The 26,407-nt window shown below is 42.7% G+C and overlaps 1 protein-coding gene across 1 annotated transcript in view; it reads left to right on the top strand.

Moving 5' to 3' along the window:
- The window catches only part of FER (fer (fps/fes related) tyrosine kinase), a 203,354-nt gene that overhangs the window by 89,866 nt on the left and 87,081 nt on the right, over window positions 1-26,407 (top strand). Inside the window, exons 12-13 of the mRNA XM_015423161.1 lie at window positions 24,432-24,488; window positions 25,419-25,534. Coding sequence (XP_015278647.1) covers window positions 24,432-24,488; window positions 25,419-25,534 — 173 coding nt within the window. The remainder of the gene's footprint in view (window positions 1-24,431; window positions 24,489-25,418; window positions 25,535-26,407) is intronic.

The following is a 26,407-nucleotide window of genomic DNA, read 5'->3' as shown; positions in this document are numbered from 1 at the left end:
TTCGTTCCTTCCTCTTCTGACCAGCAAGGTTGTTCAGGTCACCTCAGACAACATTGCTACTGTCTTCTACATAAACAAGCAGGGAGGCACTGCCTCTGCTCGCCTTTGTCGTGTGACTCTGCGCCTGTGAAATTGGTGTCTTCGACATTCTATCTCCATATTGACTATACACATTCCCAGTATTCGGAACATTGATGCCGATTGTCTCAGTCGCTCGGCTCCTCATGACAACAAATGGTTTCTGCACCCTTGGTATCTTTGCCCTGTTTTCCTTGAGTTCGGTTGCCCGACCATCGACAGCTTTGCAACTTCAGAGAACGCTCAATGCTCTCTTTTTTTCGCTCGAGGTCCCCCGTCTGCCCAGTCCCTCAGAAATGCCTTCCTCCACAGATGAACTGGGACCCTATTCTATTTTTTTTCCTCCATTCCCTCTCATCTCCAATGTTCTCTGGAAAATTGTAGCAGATGCCACCACGTGTATCCTCATCACTCCTTGGTGGCCACGCCAGCTATGGTTCCCTCACCTCTTGCGGTTGTCCAAGGAATGTTTTCTTCAGCTCTGTCGTGTGTCGGATCTCCTCCCGCGAGATTGGGGCCAGATCCTCCACCCCAATCTGGTTTTTTCCAAACTCACCGCTTGGAAGATCTCCCAGTAAACTTCCCACCGGCAGTTCGGGAAGTGTTGCTTAATGCCCGGAAACCATCCACCCACAACACTTATCAATTGAAGTGGAAGCATTTTCAAACCTATGCCTTGCACCACTCCTTCGATCTGATCCGAGCCTCCTTGCCAGATATTTTCTCTTACATCGTATCCTTGAAGGAATCTGGTCTTGCATACTCTTCTCTGAAAGTGCACCTTGTGGCTATCTCGGCATATCAGCCTTCGATTCAGGGATCTACGGTGTCTCCCACCACCTCACGAAGTCCTTTCTCAAGGGTCTCCTTCACCTCTGTCTGTCTCGGAAGCCGCTGGTGCCATCCTGGAGTCTGTCTCTAGTCCTCACCCACCTGATGTCTAAGCCGTTTGAACCCATGGTTTCAATAGACCTTCGACTTCTATCCCAGAAAACGGCATTCTTGATTGCTGTCACGATGGCTCGCTGGGTTGGAGAACTTGCTGCATTCTGTGCAGATCCTCCATACACAATTTTTCACAAGGAGAAAGTTGTTTTCAGACCAGATCCCTCCTTTCTCCCTAAAGTTGTTTCTGCTTTTCATCTGTCTCAGCTTTCTTTCCGAGCCCGGCTGATGCTCCGCAAAGAGCCTTACACTGCCTCGATGTCCGGAGAGCTCTCTCCTTTTATCTCCACCACACGCAACCCTTTAGAAAGTCTCAAAGGCTTTTAGTTGCATATCCCTCCCATGAAGTGGTGAGGCCATCTCTTCTCAGTGCTTGTCCAAGTGGGTGACCTCAACCATAGCCCTTTGCTATGTGTTAGCGCATCAACCCATACCTACCTCTGTCACCGCTCACTCCACTAGGGCAGTCTCAACTTCGACTTCTCTCCTGGCTGGTGTCCCATTAGAAGACGTTTGTGCTGCTGCCATGTGGTCCTCCACCTTGACCTTCGTGTCCCACTATGCACTGGACGTTGAAGCTCGATGGGATGCTGCTTTTTGCTTTTGTCCTTCAAGATTCTTTTACTTTGTGCTAGTGTGTATTCATGTAAGTATGTACAGGAATATTGCCATCCCCTGCTTCATATTGCCTTTAATGTGAACAAAATTTGGCCAATCTTTGGCCCTTTCTGCACTCTCCTTTTAATCCCTGTTCACTGTGGTGTCTTCACTAAAACCAAATTCAGCCTTCTTAATCCAGGGTTTTTTCCCCATTCTGCACTAAAATTGAGTTTAACCTTTTTATTCCATTCCCCCACCCCCCCATTCTGTATTACATTACCTCCCTTCAGTGGTCAGACCGGTTTCAGCCTGCTGTTGCCCCAGGTTATTTAGATGCTGTTTTGCTGTGGACTTAAATTGCCTCAACTTGAACACAGAGAAAATCCAGAGTGGCAGACAAAGTTGGAAAAGACCTTTAAAAAAAGATAATGAAAGTCCTTCACTATGTCCTGGTAGTTTTGTTCTTGGTGGAAATTGACAATTTCATTCTGAATTTTAAAAATGCCAACCTGTGTAAATGAGAGCATTTGTTTGCTCCTGTTATTTATACCTTGACTTTCCCTTAGCAAAAGTCCAAGAATAACTTGCATATTGCCTATAAGTCAGATGAAATTGATTCCATATATAATGGAAAGTCCATAAAATCTATATAAAAGTATTATAAAATATATAACAATGTTAGCCAAATTGCCTTAATGAATAAGCTCGGGGAATTATGAATATTACATGGCAATAGGCATAAACATAGGATCATAACCTGTATATACCAGAGTCAGGATTCTGAGAGCCTGTGAATAGATGAGGAGGCTAGGTTGCTAGAATAATTGATTTCTTTACTCAATATTCTCAGGCATACAAACAATGATCAAGCATTCACAAATACAATACAAAACTAGGAATTACAGGATTGAAAGGATAGTGAAGTTTGCATGAGCAGGGTTATCGTTGGTAGGTAATACGTTACCTATCTCATGAGACGAGAAGATCATGCAGCGAAAAATAGACAAATGGGAGTGAACCATGAGCCGACCAGCAACACACATGGACTGATTCCAAACTGGCCAAGAATGGAACCAACAAGGTAGGATGGGGCAAAGAGAAGAGAGCGAACTCAGGGAGAATTCACCTTAAATAGCTGATTTGTGACCTGAGGCACTGGCTATGTGGTCACTGGTTCTCAGGAAGTATTAAGAAAAACTATAATCTGGATGGGGGGACATAAAGGGATTGACAGTTGGGCAATTGAAAATTGATGGGCAGCAGGGAGTGACATCTCTGGGAGAAGGGGGTGAGATAAAGGAGAAGGTGAAGGGATCCAATCACATCACTGGTCTGCTGCTTCTCATTAACTATTGGATGCTTGGTCAAGGCATTATCTGAATGGGTGGCAGGAAGGCTTAATCGCTGCTGTTGTCTTTAGCTGGGCAACAGTCTTTGTGAATGGCTTAAGAGGAGGGGGAGGAATGTGCTACGTGGTGAAGAAGAGATTTCATGGCTTCTGTACAGGAACACTGGTTCTCTGTCAGAACATGGATTCTCTTCAGGGTTGCTACTGTTTCTGTGTGCATGGAATCCAGGGCTGCTTGTCTGCATTACAGTCGTTGTGTGGATGCAGAGGTGCAGGGGCAGAAGGCCTCTGTAATCCCAGGTCCATATCTGGCTTGGCATGCTTCTTGGGCACAAGGCTTTCCTTGGCCACAGCGTACAGTCCATAGTCCAGTATTGGGCACTTCTTTTAGGACCACAGCTCTGTCCATTGCCCTGGCACATGCTCTTCACAGTTCAGTGAAGCAGTGATATTAAATAGTCTTTAATAATGCCATCTGAAGTGGCTTCATAGCAACAAAAGCTGTTAGCTTTGATGACTAAATGGAATCTCCATGTTCAGAGCCTTTGGTCTCCATGACTGCTTGTAAGCCTTCTTGGGGCATTGTGTGAAACAGACTAGATGGACCCACTATTCCAACACAGCTGCTGTTATGTTCTTATGTGCCAAGTTGCACTTGTAGGATTGCTGCATTTATTATATTCTTATCTAGAGATGGATGCCCTCATGTATACGTAGATCTTGGGGGGGGGGGTGTTCTTGGTAGGAAGAAGAATTATAAAAAACAAATTGGAGCTTCTCTTTGTTCTTTATATACAATATATTCCAGCACCTTTTGCTATTTTGCTATTTTCAGACTCTGAATTCATAACTGATTGGTTGTACTGGAAAAAACACATGCACACAATCACACAAACTATGAGGCAGAAGGTATCTTCATTAACAAAAATTACTTCCAGAGTATAATGTTGCTCATTCCTTTATTACTGTATAGGGTTGCCAGACCCCCTGGTGGAGGTGGGGATCCATCGCCACCAAGCCCCAACACCCCACTGCCAATCAGCTGGCTGGCAGGGGACTTACCTGAAAAAGAGTGAGGCCCAGTTGATGTTGCAGTGATGTATCCGCGTCACTTCCAACGTGACCTGGAAGTGACATAATCATTTCAGTGATGTCTCAGCAATGCTCTGGTTATTGGGGCAAAAACTATGGTAGAAGCCAAATTTACCTTAGAGTTTTTGCCTCAATACCAGAGTATTGCCCCGACGTTGCTTTGTGATGGTGTCACTTCCTGGTCACGTTGAAAATGGCATAGACATGTTACTGCAATGTCAGTTGGGCCTCCCTCCCGCTCCTGGTAAGCCCCCCCCCATCCCCACCAATTGCCAGAAGGGACTTGGCAACCCTATTACTGTACCAGTGAACAGAGCTGGGAAAGTGTTCAAAGACAGACCTGTAAATTGGAAAGTAGCTGATTCTGATGTTGCTTCTATCTTGAACTCACTAGGTGACTTTAGGTAAGCCAGTCTTTTAGGCAAGCTCTCTTATCCTCAGCTCCCTCCCTATCTACAACAAAGGAACCCACATTCTGAGGTGGTTTTATAAGGGTTACAGCAAGATATTGTACATGAAGCTCCTAATGAAAATCATTATACAATTGCTATGTAGTACTGGCTATTATGATTAGGACTACAAGTATCTTCATTATGGCTCACCACTACTTGAACTATGTCTGCTTTACTCTTAGTCCATGAAATGAATTTCTTTGTTATTGTAACCTTCTTGTTGACGAAAACAGTTTTTAAAAAATGAACAAGCAATGGCTTTCATGTTAGATATAGAATTAAAACAGCAAAACAACGTGACTGATCTTCTGTTGCTAGGTGTTGATTTATATCAGAACAGGAATAGCCAGTGTACAATGTAGCAGGTGCTGAAGTCTTTGGCACCCACTGGCTTAAGGCAGCAGCATTTGCATATATCACACTCCCCACAACAGAATATGCCAGTTCTCCTTCCTTTGTCACTCAGTGTCCAAAGACAACTGTTATGAACACATTTGTGGCTAGTCTTTATATATACCTTTCACCTCATCTAATCTTCTACACTCATCCCAAATCTTTCTCTGTGCACACAGAATAACAACCCATCTGTTCCCATCTCTCTTTTTATCCCGTCGTTTCTGTCTATGTGGTCTCTAACTCTTCTATTCTGCATTTGCAGGAAACAGTAATAATAATAATAACAATAGCAACAACAATACCACCTTTGCACTCCTGGCAACAACAACAACTACAACACCACCTTTGCACTCCTGGCTTTTCCCTGCTAGTTCCTTGTTTTGTCCTACCCTTTTCTCAGAATTTCCAAAACTCTGCTTGAAGTAGTTTCATCCTGATAAGTTCTAGTGACTGGAAGATGCACAGATGCCATTTGAAGCAGAGTTGCACAATCCTAAACCCATTGACTTTGATGGCCTCATAAGGGTTTAATTCTGCTTGGGATGGCACAGGTAATATGCCAAGCATCCAAGATGGTATGTCCTTTCCATCAGTACAGTTTGCCGATTTTGGACACAGTGCTGAAACCTATGTTACACTTTGAAGATCTAAGATTCACAATGCTCTTCATTGAATAATATAGGGAAGGTGAGAGTTTATGTACATAGCTGATTTTGTGTTTTTATTTTCACATTTTTGTTTTGATTTTATCAAAATAGTGGCAACAATCTGATTATAATGATGTAGAACTGTTCCTGTAAAGCTCTCACATTCCATGGATTATTTTTAGCATTGTTGAAATATTATTTTAATGAATATGTATTTCCACCATCTATCTTTTACTTCTGTGCTTTATCTGAAGGACCTCAGATATATAGTTTATGATTTTAAAAATTTATGTGCACATTTATGTGTTGTATGTACCATCAAAAATAGTTTCTGTAACTGGATCATTTCTGCAGCAATAGACTGTACCAACAAGTAGACATTCTATTGGTCACCTTGATATCTTTCTGTACTTCAGCAAGTTTTGACAAATGGTATTTAAATAGCAACTTTTGATGAGAAATTGTGTACGGTGATGGTTTTGATGTTCATAAAAAGGCATTGGTTGTAATTGCCTCCAATACTGAAAATGGAGGTTTGATTTTTTCCCCCTATCAATATGTAAAAATGTGACCTGTCTTCCAGTAACTCATTTTCTTGGTATTTTTTTAGAGGAAGGTAGAAGTATATACCTCTTTTCAGTGTGTTTCTCTACAGCTACTTTAAAATTGCCTTTTGTAAGAGGAAAATATAACATACCAGTTCTTTATCTTGAAAAGAAAAGGTTGTATATGATTTCCTCTGATATTCCCCCCTCCTTCCTCCTCTCTTTTCAGTTAAACAGGTTCTCTAATGTAATAGAAGGACATCTTTAAGAAGAAATAAATTAATGTTTGTTGGAAGAAAAGCTTTCATAATAATCGTAATTATACCTCCCCACAATTCAGTTGGGCTGTTAAAATACCTTGTGGAGAAGTACAAAGTTGGCTCCTAAGAACTGTCAATATCTTCCCACCAAGTATTGGGGTCTTTTCTACACTGTCCTTTGACTGCAGCCCCTGAAATGCTTCTCTTACATGTTGGGAAGTCCTAAAGAAGTAGTTTGAGACGACAGGCAGAGGCTACAACAAGAAATCAAGGGAAGTTATAGAACCTCTCCTTGCACCTGTTCAAGTATCCTGGCCCATGGAAGCAATATTTGGGATCTCACCCATAGTGTTGTTGAGCCCACAGGACATGAGTAGCAGATAAATTCCCACTCTGCCATGGAAGATTGCTGTGTGACCTTGAGTCAATCAACACAGTAGCAGATTAACCTACCTCACAGGGTTGTTGTGAGGAGCAAATGGAGGAGAGAAGAACAGGGCAGGCTGCTTTGCATCTGCTCCTAGTGGGGCAGAGTGCAAATGAAGTAAATAACAAATTCTCAGACTTGTTCATTGTTTAAAAATCTAAATTTGAAATTGATAGTGAATAAGGAAAATACAAATACAAGTTTGGGAAGTGAGCAAATTTCTCAAAATCATGGAGTTCATATCCTGACTTGCACTGGTTGCACACATTTCCTACATCTGGGGAACAGGTAGAGATGGATAGGGATGAAGGGCTATCTACCTTCTGAAAGATGGACGGCCATTTTTTTACTAGTTTGCTTGCTTTTCATCCTAGTTTTGACACAGAAGAAATAACACTTATTTGCAATTATTATTTAGCAAATGAGAGTGGCAAAAATAATATTTTGGCACCTTATCTATTTCCTACGCAGAATTGTGCCAAGCGGTACTGAACCCCACCTACTGTGCAGTACAGCAGCTAGGGTTCAAGAGAATGCTTTCCAGCACCAAGGGAGCACCCGTCCCATGACCTTCTTGTCGTATTTTTTTTCAGAATTTGCATACTGAATTGCCTATTCCGTTTCTTTTTTTATTAATTTTTTATTGAAAATATGAAGAAATAAAAAGAAATGGTATATTAAGATCATACAAATTAGAATAGATATACAAACAGTAAGACCTACAAATTTTGAGTAAAAAATGCAAGATAGCCAACACAGATTGTGTCAATTAAACATGATCAAATAATAAGTTTTTCAAAGTCAGCATTGAAACCCATTTCCTAAAGATGATATGATATGAATTTAAAGACTGATAGGTATACTATTCCAGCAAAAGGTACTATTTTAAAGGAAGAACCTTAATCTCAATCTAGTTCCTGCTTTAGAGATTCAGGTGAGTAGCTGTGTTGGTCTGAAGCAGTAGAACAAAGTTTGAGTCCAGTGGCACTTTTAAGGCCAACAGAGTTTAATTCTGTGTGCACACAAAAGTTTGATACCCCAAATTAAACTTTGTTAGTCTTAAAGGTGCCACTGGACTCAAACTAGGTTTTCAAATAGGTATATAAAGAATTGTGTGCATATGTTGGTGATTCTGTAGATGTCCAGAAAGGCAATATGTCAGGGAGCTCTGAAATTGCAAGTGCATCTTGGCCAAATTTGGTATGAAGACAATGGATTAAGGGTGAAAGATCATATTCTAATTGTAAGTCTCTAAAAGGCTTAATAAACCTCATCATTGTTTAAAGCCAGTGTTAATTAATTTATACTAGGTTTAGTCCATGTCATCCATATGAAAGATTTGACTGCAATTTTAGTATTAGGGATATATTTGGCCAGCCTCATATGTTCCTGCCCTGTGCTCTCAGACTGCCAAAAATATCATCACCTGTAATACTACTTTAATCCCCCAGTATAGATGAGTAGATAGACAGTGTTCATTGTCATGGTCCCAGCGCAGTCCCACATGGGTAATGCGCATGCGCAGGCCTGCCATGGGAGAAACTTTTAGAACACCTGAAGTCCTCCCTGGATGTTAGCATGCTCCTCAGTCTCCAGGCTTTTTCTAAGTACAGGGAGGAGCTCCTTCCCTCTGTATTTTCTGCTGCCACAAAAAGTAGATATTTCCATTAGAGACTCTTCTAACTTTTGGAGTTAATGATAAAGTATCATTATTATTCCTTCAATGAAAATCAATAAGGTATTCAAAGAAAACCAATAAGATTTGCAAAGATGCAAAAAACGACGTATGTTTTGTAGAGGCAATTTTACCTCAGCTGCACTTTCACTATAGCTCAAACATTGTTATTTAGAATGTGGACCAAGTGCTGTGCCTCAGGCAGATGACTCTTCCTTCTATCTTCTGCCATTTGGGAGAGGAACATGATGCAGCAAAGTGGATTTGCCAACAGTTTACACCATGGCCTGACAGAGCATCCAGACTGCAGGGGATACTTTGGGGAAAGGCTCTGTCTGCCCCTACCCAGAAAAGTACTTCTTTTCCCTTTCTTTCTGCATCTCCAAAATAGCAAGCATGCTCAGTTTCTGTCGCTTCACACTTTACTCTGGTTCCAAAACTATATCTAAACTGATTCATTTAGCCACTTCTGTGGCTACAGGTCACGCATAGTGGCCTTCCATAGGGGATTTTGTTCAGCCAAAAACCATGGCATTGTTTTGAGGCCTCCTGATCAAGTTTCCACCTGTGTCCCTATTTAGTCCTGGCCAAACGAATATCCAAGCCTTTCACACTTATGGCCACTTTCCCCCTCAAGCTGCTGTCTGGAAGATGGTCTTTCTAGTAACACAATCAAATCTGCAAGAAGAGCATGCAACCTACAGGTTTAAGGTAGGACTCTATGGTGGTCCTACACCCTTTGGCCCAGGATATCACACTGTCCACTTTCTCCCTAACCCTTAGGATGACAGTGTTCACTGCATTCCTTGATCTTCACAAGGCCCTACTTTTTAAAAATCTGAACAGAACAAAGGAATTTAAGAAAGGACATCAGTCTTTTTTTATGCTTCTGCAGGGTTAAAGAAAGGTTTTAAGATCTCATCACAGTCTTTGTCTTGTTTGGTGTAGTGGCTAAGTGCACGAACTCTAATCTGGGAGAACTGGGTTTGATTCCCCACTCCTCCACTTGCACCTGCTGGATGACCTTGGACAAGCCATCATTCTGGCACAGCTGTTCTTGTAAAAAAGCAGTTTCTGTCAGAGCTCTCTCGGCCCCACCTACCGCACAGGGTGTCTGTTGTGGGGAGGGGAAGGGAAAGGAGTTTGTAAGCTGCTCTGAGACTCCCTTGGGTAGTGAAGGGCGGGGTATAACTCCAATGTCATTGTCTTCTTCTTCCTCCCCCCCCCCCATGCTGGTGTCTCTAGCTGCTTCTCCTATCCAGGACTATGCACATTCTACCAGGTCTCAGGAGTGCTTCAGGTGTTCTTAAGAGCTTTAGATGTTCCTCCCGCGGAGGCCTGTATGTGCACAGTACCCATGTGTAACTGCACACAATGAACGTCAGTTAAAGGCAAATGCAAAGATGTTTTCTTCATACCTACAAGCTTTGCCACTACACTATCTGTACTTTTTGTTATCCTGTCCAATATTATCCCTTTGCCAGTTTTGTTTGCTTTCCTAATGATTAGGTTCCGTATAATTGTCTGCATGTTCTTTCATAATAAGAATTAGTCATAGAACAGATGGAAGAATAAATTATTTGACTATTATTTCTGCTTCTTTGTCAGATAGAACATGGTAAAAGAACAGGGTGACATCAGTACATGTTCTAGCTCATTCTCAGTTCTGGGATTCAGATGACACTTTGTAGTCAAACTAAAGATTTTAAAACTGACTTCACAAAACTGTTTTAGGCAAGGGAAGTGCTGCAGTTGGGGAAAAGAAGGCCTTGCACTAGATTGTGTAGTTATTCTGATTAATTTCTAGTAGATGTGATTGAAGAAAGGATATTGGCATGTATCCAGCCATCTGTGCACAGAATACATGCAGTGCTTTGCTCTCCATTCATGCAGCTGTTCTTTACTCCAGAAAGATGATTCCTGGGGTTGTGGGATCAATATGGGGGAATACCCAAGGGGGATCAGTGGGCTGTAGTGATAAGAAATGAAGTCATGACGCTGACCCTTTTCTGCAAGTGCAGTTCTACTGAGGAGTGATTTCATCCCCTTGTACTTCTTCACTCCATCCTCCCTAAACCATGCAGCTATTGCTCCATGTTGCTCCTGTGACCATGGGAATGATTCTTCCAGGGTTTGCAAGGGGGCTGAAGGAATAGGGAAGAAAACTTCTGTGCACAGAGTGGTAGGATACATGCAATCATTAAGTAGTCTTAGAAAAATAAATGCACTTTTAAAAGGAAAATAAGTTTTTACTGTAATTGTGCGCACTCAAAATCAACCTGTGCATATAAAACAAGTCTTTTCATACATAGGCATCATACACTAGACAATTCAAGGATAATGGAATTAATTTATGGACGATTTAAGAAGTATTCAGTTACTGATAGCTTGTAAAACTGACTTTAAGAAGGCAACAAAATTTGCATATACATGTTTAAGACCTTTTTTTCCAAGTACCCATGAAAATGTTACTGAGGGAGTAGACAAAATTTTTAATAATCCTTTGGCACTGAAATGTTTGCTGGAACTGAAAATTTCAACTGGAACAAATGTGTAAACGCTTGAATAATAAAGCCATCTAACTGCAATATTTACATTAGGAAAAAACACAGGTGACTATTAATATACTAATATAAATAGAACTAACAACCTCTGACAGCTGACTTGATTGCATTTTATTGTGCCATTTTGTTTAATTGTTCCTCTGAAGGGATTATACATCACATATATTCTTCATAAATGAGTTTTTGAAACTTCATGTCATTGGGATTTTTTTTAAAAAATGGAAATGTATGAAAATCCATTAACTTTTAATTTTAGTACTGTTTTACTACTTGCAGTTTTTATGTCCAGTCTAAGAGATCATTAGGTTACTGTTCTAAGAAGATATTGCTGCTTCCTTTTTGAGGAAATTAGTGTAATGGACAATGTAGTTGATGGCATCTATCTTAAGACACATTGCTGGAAAGCAACGGTACTCTGTTTAGTGCAGAAATACTATGGCCAATATATGTATATTGAAGGAGTTACAGAAGGATGTTTTTCATGGCTTCCCTGTACAGCCCGGAGGGGTGTTTCTGAGTGTTCCTGAACAAAATGCCATGCTCTTACAATAGGGAGAAGGGCTGATCTTAACTAATTCTCCGTTCTTGCAGTCCCTCTACTCACCTTATGGCATTTTGTTTAGTGAGGTCCCTCCAACTCTCACTAGCAGCCCCCCCGGGGGGGCAACAGAGGCTTTTTGGGGAAAGGAAGGATTATGTATGAACTTCTTTCTCCATTCCTGTTCATATGGTGAATCTTTGGTGATATTTGTCTGAAGAATATTGGTTTGTGTATGTGTGTGGGGAGTCCTTCCACAGTGAACTAGCACTGTTAGTAAAAGAATGTGAGTTATGAATTGATGGGAATTATCTTTTTTATATATAGCATTTTATTAAACATTTCAGTATACATAACAGTAATATATAGAACAGATGTATAAGTCGATACCTCCCGGATTGATTCTCCATTATAGCCTATGGGGCCCATTGACTATAATGGTCCCATAGGCTATAATGTAGCTGTAAAAAAGTGGGTTTTTTGCATACCCCAATTATGCTTTTCAGTATGATTTGTAAGCTGCCTTGAGTCACAGGGAAAAGTGGGATATAAATATTTGAATAATTAAGTAGTTTGGGCAGGATGGTAACATTTAAGCAACTTCCTGTTTGTTAAGTTAGGCAGCATTCTGACGATGATTGTTCCACTGTTATACTTGACCTGTAAATTTGTCATATTTCACTAAAAAAAACCAAAGTAGACTGCAAGAGCCCCCCCCCCCACAAGGGCTGGTATGTTTTCTAAGGCTCAGTGCAGGGTGACAGTCTGAGGAAAGGTCTATCAATATAGTGGAAAGGGGTGGGTTGACCTGTTCTCTGAAGGCCAGGTCTACCAATATAGTGGAAAGAGGAGGATAGACCTGTTCTCTGGAGGTCATGCCTACCAATATAGTGGAAAGGGGAAGGTAGACCTGTTCTCTGCAGGCCAGGTCTACCAATATCATGGAAAGGGGCAGGTAAACCTGTTCTCCGGAGGCCTGGTCTACCAATATAGTGGAAAGGGGCAGGTAAACCTGTTCTTCGGAGGCCTGGGCTATCCCCATAGAGGACATTTTCTGTAATGAAGTTTGACTTGATTCTGTTTTCTCTTATAATGTTTAAGTTATTCTTAAAATATAGTTTAAATATAGTTCAAAAGAATTCATTCTGAGATTTTTACAAGGTTATCAAAGTAATCTTCTAAAAACTAATTTATGTGATAGTCAAATATAGACTCACAACTTTAATGCTACTAGCTTTTTTCGCTTATGAGGTAGAATTTTGCTCACAACACTGTGGAGCTTAGAGGGAACATTGGATCTTCTTCGGGGTCTCTGTGCATCATACCCTTGGGATATCCAGCGCCTGCGCTGACCCTTTTCGGTACCGTTAGAAAGCAAAAGGGATTTTCGCACCCATTCCCTGGTCACGTGCCGGGCTCCACTGCGCATGACCAAGGAGGGGCACGCAGATCCCGCCAGTTCTTTCCTGACCGCCGCGCTGGTAGGACGCCTTGCTTCGGTCGGTAAAGTACTTGGCTTTGGCCTAGTTATTCCTTGCGTTAGCTAGCTTTTCCTTTATTTTTTCTTCTTAGTTTAATTTTTCAATCGGTTCAACTTTTTTGAGAATTTTTTTTTCCCCTCTTCGCCGGCCTATGGCCGCACGTTGGGGCTTCTTTAAACGGTGTGAGTCCTGTGGACTTAAAATTTCCCCCTCTGACGGACACTCTTGCTGTTTACTGTGCCTCGGGGAATCACACCGTGTTCAATCGTGTCCTCATTGTTGCAAGTTTTTGAAGCAAACTCTAAAAAGTAGAACTGCTTGACTGCACATGACACTCATGGAGAAAGCTCTTTTCCCACCATCTTCTTCTCCTCTGGAGACGTCTGGACATGCCTCGATGTCCACGCAAGTATCGGACATTCCTATTCCCGCGTCGGGAACTTCGACGTCGACTGACGGCATTGATGTATCGGCGCCAAAATGTTTGATACTGACACAGGGCCGATATCCCCGTACCTTCCAAGATCCAGAAGCAGGGGTCCGATATTCCCGTACCTTCCAAGATCCGGAAGCAAGGGACAGACACAAAAGTTATGCACAAGAAACACAAGAAGGGTTCGAAGATTCAGCCCCTTAAAGTTACTTCTGCTGTGTCTGCTAGTCAAGGTAGTGCTCCAGCTGCAAACCCTCTTGAACAAGGCTGGCCTGTTGACTCCGATCCAGATGTGGATCTCACTCAACCGACACCTTTGTCAGATATCGACCGTCAGTCCCTTCGGTACTCACCATCGCGCAGCACAGAAGATCGGCACCGGCCGCAACCTTCGCCTCCATTGACCTGGGATCAGTGCCAGTGGCGATACCTTTATGGCAACTATCCGTACCCACCACCGATGCAATGGGCACCTCCCCTTCCACCTCCTCCTCCGATGGATTGGGATCGTCAGTCGGTGTCGTCCAGAATCTCACAATATCGAGAACCAGCATCGGGGTCGAAGGCTTCGAGGCCGATGCATAAGCATCCAGCATTGCCTCCGCCACCGATCCCGTCGGTACCGACCGATATAGCTCCATCGGTATCGTTACCGCCTGTTTGCTTTTCGGAGCCATCAGAAGAGTCCTCTAGTTCGGACAAACTCTCCACTCAAGGAGACGATGCTGACCTTCCATCCCCTCCTCTGGATGTTGAGGCCAATCTTCCCATTTCGCCTTCAGAGGATGTCAAGTCATATGGTGACCTTATCCAATGGATGGCTTTGGACCTCTCCATGACCCCCACCTTGGTGCCCCAGGTGGTAGATGACAATGTTTTTGATATTATGCAATCTGGCATGTCATCCTCCGTGGCACTACCCATGACCAAGGTGATGTTAAGAAGCACGAAAGAATCATGGGATCACCCTCAATGCCGGTGTCCAATAAAAGATTGGATAACATGTACAAGATCCAAGAAACAGGGGTAGAAATTTTGTTTACTCACCCCAAACCAAATTCTCTTGTGGTCAACTCTTTCACCAAGGGAAAATCGAGCCATTCTACTCCTTCAGATAAGGAAGGAAAAAAGATCGATTCCATGGGAAGGAAATTTCATACTGCGGGAGCGCTGGGCGTAAAAACCTCCAATTATGCTGCGTGCATGGGACGCTACCAATTCAACCTCTGGAAACGCATGTCAGAGTTTTTAACTCACCTTCCTAAAGAATACTGCTCCCAAGCTAAGGGGATTCAGAATGAAGGAATGATGCTTTCCAGGCATCAGATTAGTGCTGCGAAGCACACTTTGGAGTCGGCAGCTAAGACTCTTACAACTTCAGTTGCATTACGTAGGCATGCATGGCTCCATTCTTCGTCCCTCCCCTTTGACACTCGGTCCACTGTGGAAGATCTTGCCTTTGAGGGTGTCGGCTTATTCAGTTTGACCACAGATTCTGTGCTCCAAGAACTGGATAAAAGTATTAAGACATCTCGTAGCCTTGGAATTTCTCCATCACCAAAATACAGCAAGTCCAAGCAGTGGCCTTGGCAGTCATGGTCGCACAGGCCGTCATCTTCAAAATCTCCCACCGAACAACAGTGGCAGAGACCACCTAACTCCCAGTCTTGTTCTTTGGGGAACTAACCAAGATTCTCGCACGCCATGCAAACTAAGCACAAAACCCCTAAGAACCCTAAGACTCCCTGCCCGACATAGTTACTCGTCTTGCTCCATTCCTCAACGCCTGGCGAAACATCACCTCAGACAAATGGGTGCTCTCAGTCATCGAATTCGGTTACCTAATCGAGTTTCTTCAGGTCCCTCCTTTCTCCCATTTTGTTCAAACACCTTCATCCTCCGTCCTTCTTTGAGAAGTTCAATCTCTCACCGTGAAAGATGCCATAGAACTTGTTCCAGCTTCCAATCAACATCAAGGTTTTTACTCCCGGTACTTCATGGTTCCGAAGAAGGACAGCGGCCTCCGTCCAATTATGGACCTCAGGTTTCTGAACCACTTTATCATCTACAAGAAATTTTGAATGACCACTCTTCAGAACATTCTTCCACTCCTATCACTGGGAGCTTGGATGGTCACCCTGGACTTGAAGGATGCGTATTTCCATGTATCGATCCACCCTTTGCACAGGCGCTTCCTCAGATTCACTATCAGAGAGGCACATTACCAGTTCAAGGCCCTCCCATTTGGCCTTTCTACGGCCCCCAGGGTCTTTACAAAAGTGATGGTCGTCATAGTAGCACATCTCCGTCTCAAAGGAGTACAAGTGTTCCCGTACATAGACAACTGTCTGCTAGTGGCAGATTCAAAGGATACACCCCTTCGCCATATCGATCTCACTCTGTCGACCCTTACTTCTCTTGGAGTCCTAGTGAATCTTCAAAAATCTATGCTTCAACTTGCAACCCTAGTGCAGTTCATTGGGGCCATCCTCGACTCCGTGGACGCACGGGCCTACCTACCTCTTCAGAGAGCGGAATCTCTTCGTCATGCAATTCAGATTCTGTTCCAATCAAGCCAGACCACAGCAGCTCATGGCGGCCACTACTTCGGTCCTCACGTGTGCCCGACTTCACATGCACCCGCTACAACTTTGGTTCCTCAAGAGATTCAAACCTCAGCGACATCCCCAAGACCTGCCTATGACGGTTCCTCCTCCCATCCTCCACACTCTTCAATGGTGTCTGTCCGAGGACAATCTGTTTGCAGGGGCTCCATTCCAAATTCCCGCTGCAGTGGTGTCGATCACCATGGATGCCTCAGTGTGGGGGTGGGTTGTTCACTTGGAAGGGATGTGTGTAGGGGCGCAATGGGAACCTCAGTTCACGAATCACCATATCAACTACTTGGAGCTTCTGGCGGTACATTATGCCCTCCGGTCGTTCCGTCGTACAGTAGCGGGGGAAGTGGTCATGATTTTTACGGACAATACCACTACGATGTCCTATCTCAATCGTCAAGGGGGCACGGTATCCAGAGCGCTTTGCCGGTTAGCCTCAAGCATCTGGGAAGACTCCCTCAAGTGGAACTCAGTTCTCCAGGCTGCCCATTTGCCGGGACTCCTGAACGTCCAGGCAGATTTCTTGAGCAGAGGGGGAGCAACGGAACACAAATGGGAACTCAATTGGAAGTACCTTTCACCAATATTCGACCTCTGGGGTCATCCACAAATAGATGTTTTCGCAACTCGCGACAATGCAAAGTGCCCTCTGTTTTGCTCAAGAGCAGGAATCGACCTTATGTCCCTGGGAGATGGCCTTCTGATATCTTGGACACCCTACTTTGTGTTCCTCTTCCCTCCTCTTCCGTTCATTCATTGGGTCCTCATCAAGATCCAGCAGGACAAACCCCGTTGTCTCCTGGTGACTCCGTGGTGGCCCCGTCAGCACTGGTTCCCCCTGGTGCTGCATCTATCCAAGGGCTCCTTCCTACACTTCCCTTGGGTGATGGATCTTCTTCTAGCCCAACGGGGGCAGATTCTACATCATGATCCTCTGAGTCTCAAGTTAACAATCTGGAACATACTCTTTCCGTAATTAGTGACAGGATAGACAACGTCCTTGTCAACTGTCGCAAACCCTCCACTAGAACTTCATATGATGGAAAGTGGTCGAAATTTCTGGATTATTTGGCATCCCTCCGGCTGCCTCCTCCTCCATTGGATTTGAGGTCAATTTTTGATTTTATTTTGTCCAGGCTGGACATGGGATTTAGCTTTTCCTCTGCTAAAATCTACCTAGCTGCGGTGTCAGCTCACCACCCGCTTATAGATGGGTTTTCAGTTTTTTCTCACCCACAGACAAAGCAGTTCTGCAAAGGCCTCGTCCGACTTTACCCTCCTTTTCGTGAACCTACCCCGACGTGGGACCTGGCTTTAGTTCTCACCAAATTGACTGGTCAGCCCTTTGAACCTTTGGCCACCCGTAGTTTAAAATTGTTATCTTTGAAGACAGCATTTTTAGTTGCTATCACCTCTGCTCGTAGAGTGAGTGAATTGTCTGCGCTCCGATGTGATGCTCCTTATTTGAGTTTTTCCCCGCATGGGGTTTCGTTGGCTTTGGACATTTCTTTTCTACCTAAAGTTGTGTCAGAGTTTCATTTACATACTGACATCGTTCTCCCTACGTTTTTTTAGTCTCCCTCCAATGAGGAAGAACGCAGATTGCACTCTCTGGACGTTAAGAGAGCGCTATTATTTTATTTGGGCAGAACTAAGTCTTTCCATAAGTCTCCGGCGCTGTTCATCGGTCACAGTTTACCTTCCCAGGGGAAGAAGCTGTCTTCGCAGCGCCTCTCTAAATGGATTGTGGAGACCATCAGACTTTGTTATACGCTGGCACAAAAGCCGCTCCCTGGACAGCTCCGAGCTCATTCCACGCGGGCAGTGGCAGCATCTACGGCTTTCCTGAGAGGTGCATCGCTGGAAGATATCTGTAACACCGCAACATGGGCTACTCTTCTCACCTTTGTGGAACACTATGCCCTTGATGTACGGTTCAGCCGGTGTACGGCAGTGGGTCGAGCGGTGTTGCAGACGGTGCAGATGTAGGGCCTTGGCCCCTCCTCCAGGTAAGCGTTTACTGCTTGCTAGTCTCCCAAGGGTGTGATGCACAGAGACCACGAAGAAGATAGACAGGTTGCTTACCTGTAACTGGTGATCTTCGAGTGGTCATCTGTGCATTCACACCACCTGCCCTCCTTCCCCTCTGCTCTGGGCCCTTCAGCTTATTCTTTGGAGGCTGTTGGGCGGTGGTCAGAAGGAACTGGCGGGATCTGCGTGCCCCTCCTTGGTCATGCACAGTGGAGCCCGGTACGTGACCAGGGAATGGGCGCGAAAATCCCTTTTGCTTTCTAACGATACCGAAGAGGGTCAGCGCAGGTGCTGGATATCCCAAGGGTGTGAATGCACAGATGACCACTCGAAGATCACCAGTTACAGGTAAGCAACCTGTCTTTCTGTCTGTGTTTCTTGAATGTCTGCAGTCCTTATTCCTCAGTGCTGTATGGCACATTACTTTTGAAATAGAGAGGAAGTATACTATTCAACTATGAAAAGAGAAATATTTCACTTGGCCAGCCCCAAACTCTTAGCCACACCTTGGTCCCTCTTGCCTTCTTCCATCGCCTTTGATCAGTAAATAATGAACAAACAGGGTTTTTCCCCCCTATGTCCTGATTGTAGTTGGTTTCCTATGTCATGTGCAAACTGAACCACTTCTGAAACTGACTACTTTCAAGGAGCTTGGGCAATAGTCAGTTTTATTCCCAAGGGAAACATAAAAAGGGGAAAAAATCAAATGGATAGTTTAATGAAGAAATTGGATTTCATTAGCAGAGGTATGAACCTCCTCTGTAATCCTTAGGAATAATGTATTTTACCTGTCAAACAGAGCAACATTCTTTCTACTTTATAACTGAATTTTCTCAGTAGACTGGAACACAACATTTTGACAGCTTGGATCAACTGTTTGACAAGAAAGGAAGGTCCCCAACTTGCTGTCCTGAACAGTTGTAAAGGATGTAAGGTTTTAAATGAGTTTTAGGCAACCATCACTATAAGATCAGGAAAAGGGACCACATGAGTTGGATGTGCTTGGGCACACCATTCCCCATCTAGCTATGGATGCCTGGAGAAACCTGCTTTTGAATACCTATTGTCAATAGCTGCACTGGGGTAGTTTTGAATTTGATCATAATGCTTTGAGAACAGTTTGTTTTGAGTTTATTTATATTAGTATGTGATTGGAGTTTCTAGATTTTTCTTTAACAAAAATAAAGGAGGGTGAAATGGAATTAGGAAGATTTTCATGAAATGATGGTACTTTGCTGTGGGATCAAATAGTAGTACACTATTTTGTCTTTTTTAATGAATTGCATGGTAAATGCTGAATAAACATATATCAGTCAACTGCTAAAAAAGATGAGGAAAAGCTAAGTGATGTGTTCTTCTTTACTAATGATAAAGAGCCCCCCCCTTTAAAGGGCTACTTTATGTTATACACACATGTATTGAAAATTCCACATCACATGAAAGAGCTTGAAATCTTTTGTGTATTAAACAATTATAAAGTTGGTGGTGTCACAACAACAACATTAATGCATACTGCAATTACTAGTCGATGCAAGGCAGGAAATACATGATGTCACACCTGCAGAGGGGCTGTGGCTCATTGAAAAAACTTCTGCTTTAGGTTCAATCCCTGACATCCCCAGTTAAAAGGACCAGGCAACAGTAGGTGATGTGAAAGACCTCAACCTGAGACTCTAGAGAGCTGCTGCTAGTCTGAGTTCACAGTACTGCCCTTGAGGGACTAAGGGTCTGATTCATTATAAGGCAGCTTCATTTGTGTTCATTTTAGAATAACCTATCCTACAGTCACTCAATCAGTTGCTGGGCCCACAAGATACTGGTTGCCATGTACAAGTCCCTTCATGAGAGGCTGCATCTTCTACGTTACAGCAGCTTTGGTCTTCTGAAGAGCTCGCCAGCTCTGAGTTGGGAAATACCTGGAGATTTTTGGGGTGGAGCCTGAGTGGTGGGTGTTGCCTTCTGACACACTTCCGGTTATGTCAGGGGGTGTGACATATGCAAATAAGTTATGCTAATGAGCTCCTGCACCTCTTTTTCTATGAAATGACCCCTCTGTATTAATATTTATTTACTTCATTTATACACCATTTTTTCCTGTAGTGGAGACCAAAGCAGCATACATCTTTCTCCTTTTCTTCTTTTTTATCCTCATAAGAACATAAAAACATAAGAGAAGCCAATTTTGGATCAGGCCAATGGGCCATCTAGTCCAATGCTCTGACACACAGTGGCCAAAAATACCAGGTACCATCAAGAACTCCACCAGTGGACCGTTCTGCACTTTTAATATTTTTTTAAAAATTATCCTTGTAAATAGAGGATCTTTCTGATAATTCTGTCAAGAAGAATTTTAAATTAAAAATATGATGCTACCCAGGAAAATTCATCAATTGTTCTTACTCAAGACATGCTTTAATCTTTGGATATGTTCGGTGTGTAGTTACTTACCCACCTCATTGTGAAAACCTCACTTCCCCTTGTGGTGTAGTAGTGAGAGATCACAAAAAGGTATTTTAAAACAGACAAACAGTATACTATTACAAGAGAGGATCTTCAAGGACTCATAAGGGATGGGAAATCCCATTCCCATGTCCTGGCTTCGCTGTTCCCATACCCTTGCCAGCCCTGCTTCCTGCCATGCCTCTTTTGTTCTGTTGCCCTTCTCCATCTAGTTCTGCTTCTTCTCAACTTCCCTTCTCACCAAACCAAGGCTCTTCTGGGTTTGCAGAAGCTTTTAACCCTGGTTGGTTCTGTTTTGTGTGTTTTTGGGTCTATAAAGGGGCTTCCCTTGCCTGTTAATTGCCGCCCTGGGCCGTATGGGTAGGGCGGGATATAAATCCCAAAATAAATAAATAAAATAAATTAATGTTGGAAGTCTTCCTCTAGGGCTAGGAACCTTCTGCTAGGACACTGAGTGTTTCTGTTGTGAAAGAGGTATGTTGCATTGGTGAGAATCTTATTGCATTGGATGACAGTTCCACTATTAAGAAAATAGAAAGTTTAGATTTAACCCTATATTTTCAAGAGGGTTTTAATCAGTGTGCATCCACCTATTACCAGATAACAAGAAAAAGGTGATTGCAATGCAAGGCAATATATTTTTTTTAGTCCCCCTAAGGGGAATTTTTTATTGGTTTTTTCACAAGACTACAAACTATAACTGAAAATATAGGAAGGGGGAACTACATCTAAGGACAAAGGAACGAAACCCACTAAAAACTAAAACGCCAAGAGTGGGAGATCAATACATCAGCTTATCTCAATGTTAATCTAAAATGCTAAAAATACATTGAGCATAGTCGGTTATGCTAGGTTATTTATCTTTCAACCATCCATTTATCTGTTTAATGAAACCCTCAGAGCACCCCAAAATTATTACTAAATTTTCAGGCACAATTCAGAGTCCATCAGCCTTTATTTTCTCATATCTTTTCTTATCCTCAATTTATATGGACTTTTGGGTGCTGCCGCTCCCTTTTCAGAGAGAGAGTCCTCGTCAGAAGACACCGAGCCTAGCTCGCCATCAGATTTGCTTTCTTCTTCTTCCTTCTTGTCCTCCGCTGGTTCCCCCAGCTGTGTTCTCAGAAACTCACGTACTTTAGGAACAGAATCAATCTTTTCTTTTTTATCATGGAGCTTGAAAATGATGACTTCTGGAATTAACCATCTGTAACTGATGCCCTTTGTAAAAAAAAAGAAAAGGATTAAGTCTTTATATTTCTTTCTCGTCTATCTTATTTCAAATGGAATATCTTTTAAAATCCTAATGTTATTGTCCCCGATTTTTAAGGGTGTTCCTGTAGTCGCTTTCAAAATAGAGTCTCTCACATGTCTCTTCGAGAATCTGACTACTATTTCCCAGGCAGATTATTTTTCTTGATGTATAAGGAATAGGACCTGTAGACCACATCCATCTCGCTGTAAAGATATTCCACTGTCAAACCTGTCATTGGGGCTATTGCTTCACTCAACAGTTGCTTCAGATTCTCTCCTTTAGATTCCAGGACCCCTTGGAACCGTAGGACCAAATTTGCTTTCTCCATTTGCAGCTGTAAAAGTTGTGACTCTTCTGTTGCTTGTTTCATTTCTAGCTTTTGCACCTTTTTGTTGACTTTTTTAGTATTGGCATCCATTTCCTTCACCTTCTCTGCCATTTGCTCCGTTGCTTTTAAAGATTTAGTCAGTTGCAACTTCTGTGAAGCCAAACTCTGACCAATTGTTGACAATTGTTGCTTGATATTAGTCATCTCATCCAGCAGGGGGCGCAAGGAATCTGCCAACATTTTGGAAAGCTCAGTGGTCTCTTCCGTTTGAGGACTGCCCACTAGTTTCGCTGTCAACAGTTTTTCCTTATCTGGTTTCTTCCCCACCATCTTTTTGGATTATTTACTTTTCTAAAAGTTGCTAAAGTCTCTGATATTTGCCCATACGCTTATCTGCACTCTGGTAAGACTCTTAAAACTCCCCCCTCTTTATTCTTGTGTTTTCATTCATGCGTTTGGGAGGTTTTTCATCTCTTGTTAAGGGGGGCAGCTTTCTTTTTAAATCTTCATGCTTGCTTCAACCCGACTCACAGTTCGTTGCCGGCCAACCAGCCATGCTCGGCATTAGTTTTTCTTGCCCGATCTCCGACACTTGTCCTGGTCAACGATGCTAAGTCCATGCGGACACTCAGCGACAGGACCTTCTGGGCGGAGGAGCACCTCAATTCTCTGGCATCGCGCCGGCGAAGAGGTCACCTCTCAAAAGCCCCCTCGCTAGGAGCTTTTTACCAAGGCTCCGGGGGGGATCATGACCTGTCATACCCCCTCCTACACGCTGGTGTGCAGAAAGCATCCCCGGGGCTTCCGGGAGATGCATCTGCCTGCATGTCGCCATAAACTGGAAGTTCAATGCAAGGCAATATTGATCAGTAACACAGTGGTCTAGAAAAGAGATGTAGCCAAATTAAATTTGTCATGGAATAGTAAGTACTACAGTATTAAAGTATATTCTGTAACAGAATAGTCATTAATATAGCACTGTAATGTATGTTTTCTGTTTTATTATACTACTGAATATTACTGGAATATGATACGAGCCTGCATTATGTACATTGAACAGATGCTAATATATAGCTAGTTCATCTGCATAATAAAAACTAGCTTTTTCCAGTGTGTTGGGGGTCATTTTGTTGACTCAAGTCAGCACTTGGATTTTATTGCAAAATGAATTACCTTGTTTCTGCTGAAATACATGTTTTAATTCAGCAGTGGGTATATGCAAAAGCATATCTGGTTTTGTATAACCCATGTGGTAGGAATATTCCCCAACATTCTAATGTCCTGTTGCTCAGAACATTTTAAAGTCTTCTTTATAGATTCTCAGGGTTATAAGTTCTTAGCTTGTTATTGATTGAATGGTCCAACTGTTGTTGTTGTTGTTCAGTCGCACAGTCGAGTCCGACTCTTCGCGACCCCATGGACCAGCTCCCGTCAGACCCTCCTGTCTTCCGCTGTCCTCTGAAGTTGGCTCAATTTCATGTTCGTTGCGTCGATGACACTGTCCAACCATCTCATCCTTTGCCGTCCCCGTCTTCTTTGACCTTCAATCTTTCCCAGCATCAGGGTCTTCTCCAGTGAGTGCTCCCTTCTCATTTGGTGGCCAAAGTATTTGAGCTTCAGTTTCATTATCTGGCCTTCCAGGGAACAGTCAGGGTTGATTTCTTTGAGGATTGACTGATTTGATCTTCTTGCAGTCCAAGGGACTCTCAAGAGTCTTCTCCAGCACCATAGTTCAAAAGAATTTATTCTTCGGCGCTCGGCCTTCCTTATAGTCCAACTCTCGCAGCCATACATGACTACTGGGAATACCATTGCTTTGACCATGCGGACTTTTGTTGGCAGGGTGATGTCTCTGCTTTTTATCATGCTGTTTAGGTTCGCCATCGCTTTCCTCCCAAGGAGCAGGCGTCTTTTAATTTCATGGCTGCTGTCACAGTCTGCGGTGATCTGGGATCCCAGGAACGTGAAGTCTGTCACCACTTCCACGACTTCCCCTTCTATTTGCCATGGAGTGATGGGGCCGGATGCCATGATCTTAGTTTTTTTGATGTTGCGCTTCAAGCCCACTTTTGCACTCTCCTCTTTTACCCTGAGCAAGAGGCTCTTAAGGTCCTCTTCACTTTCAGCCATCAGAGTGGTATCGCCTGCATATCTGAGGTTGTTGATCTTTTCCCCAGGTCTGTTCCTAGAAGGTCAAATATATTGTATAAGGTGTGTCTTTTTATGGATTCAACATTGGTGTGTTTTCTTTCTTATAGGATAAGAAATGGGTTCTCAGTCATGAAGATGTCACACTGGGAGAATTACTGGGCAAAGTAAGTAATCAGCTGATTTACATGAGAGAGAAAATAATTTGGAGTCGAAATTAAACCAATGACTAGGAGATATATATTCTGGGAATTTTGCCCTGGGGGCAAAAAACCCCTCTGCATTTCCTGAGCTTTTCTCAATACCCAGTACCCACTTTCTTTGCACCTGGCACATGCATCTCACATACAGGCCTTGTGGAGTACCCAGCTTAAAATTTAAAACAACATTTTGTGTCTGGAGTGAAACCCCCCCCCCTTCTATGTATGATTAGACTGATGGCTGTGGCCAAAAGAGTCATATCATAAAAGGAAAGGAAAAGAGTACCCCCTCCTATTTTTGTGAGAAAAATATAGCTGAGAAAACAGTTATTATAAGCCATTGGCTATTAAGTTGAAAAACATCCTTGGTCTTGGTCAGATAAGCCCTATAATTGTTCTGCTTTTTTCCTTAAATTCTGATGCTTCCATATGCATGCTTCCCAGTTCTTTGAAGCGTTGTAACACATTATTCTTTAGAGGCATGCTTAACTCTGTTTGGGCTGCAGCTAGTGTCTGTGACTAGGACAAAAGTAGGAACATATTCTGCTTGTATGAAGGTTCTTAGTTGGCCACGATGTGAAATAGAATCTGTATTAGTTGGACCACTGGTCTTGATCTAGTAGGCCACTTTTCATGTTCTCATGTTTATCTCATTCTAAGTTGTGGGCCCAGTAAAGCCTTCAACAAAACATGGGGCAATTTGGCAGTGATGTTCATAATTGGCAACTCATTTATGACTCAAGGAATTCAGTCAGTACTAAGTGGCATGTGAACTTGTAAGAATATTGTTCCTCATTGCAGTTGTGTATGAAGCTTAGTGATATTTTCTGTACTATAAAACTTTATTTTACTGAGGACAGTACTGTGTTTATTGACAATTAATATCTGCAATTTCAGGGTAATTTTGGTGAAGTGTACAAGGGAACACTAAAAGATAAAACTCCTGTTGCTGTAAAAACCTGTAAAGAAGACCTTCCTCAAGAGTTGAAAATAAAGTTTTTATCAGAGGCCAGGTGAGCAGTGAAACGTGAAATATTTTTTTTGAAAAACCATTAGATACTTAACAGTGCAATCCTAAACAGACTTATACCCTTCTAACTCTGTTGAAGTCAGTGGGCTTAGAAAGATATAACTGTTTTTAGGATTGCACTTAAAATGTGTATGTAGGTTGTAAATAGGCTTTTAATTAGATTAGGTAATGAATTCTCTTTGAGGAAGAAAAAGAAGAGATTGGATTTATACCCTGCCCTTCACTACCCAAAGGTGTCTCAGAGTGGCTTACAAACTCCTTTCCCTTCCCCTTCCCACAACAGACACCCTGTGAGGTAGGTGGGGCTGAGAGAGCTCTGACAGAAACTGCTCTTTTTCAAGAACAGCTCTTATCAGAACTATGGCTTGCCCACGGTCATCCAGCCAGGTGCAAGTGGAGGAGTGGGGAATCAAACCCGGTTCTCCAAGATTAGAGTTCGTACACTTAACCACTACACCAAACCCAGGAAGGAATGGGTCTCTTGGAAGGAATAAATTGTATGAAGACAATCAAAGATGATATTGAAAATGAAAAGTATAAAATGTTGATAGAAACCTCACTCATATGAATTCACTGGAAATGCTTTAAATTATATATTTTACTGCTAACAACAGTAGTTGGCATAATGTCAGTGCTGTAATATTGGCTCTAGTTGGACTGTAGTTGGGAGTTCTTTCAGTCACCTGAAAGTATCTTAAATTTCGTGTTGCTTTAGTAACTATCTAGACCTATTTTTCCTTGCTAAAATTCTGTAGTCAGAAATTACTCCTTTTTTTTTAACCAACACTTTTTAAGCAACACTGAATTAAAATATTTCAGAATATTTCAGAACAGTACTAGGCAGAAAACCTCAGGG

Source organism: Gekko japonicus, unplaced genomic scaffold (genome assembly GCF_001447785.1).
Source record: "Gekko japonicus isolate JY-2015 unplaced genomic scaffold, Gekko_japonicus_V1.1 scaffold621, whole genome shotgun sequence".
In the NCBI taxonomy this organism is placed as follows: domain Eukaryota; kingdom Metazoa; phylum Chordata; class Lepidosauria; order Squamata; family Gekkonidae; genus Gekko; species Gekko japonicus.
Note: the sequence above shows the minus strand (reverse complement) of the source record. Positions and strands in the feature narration are given on the sequence as shown.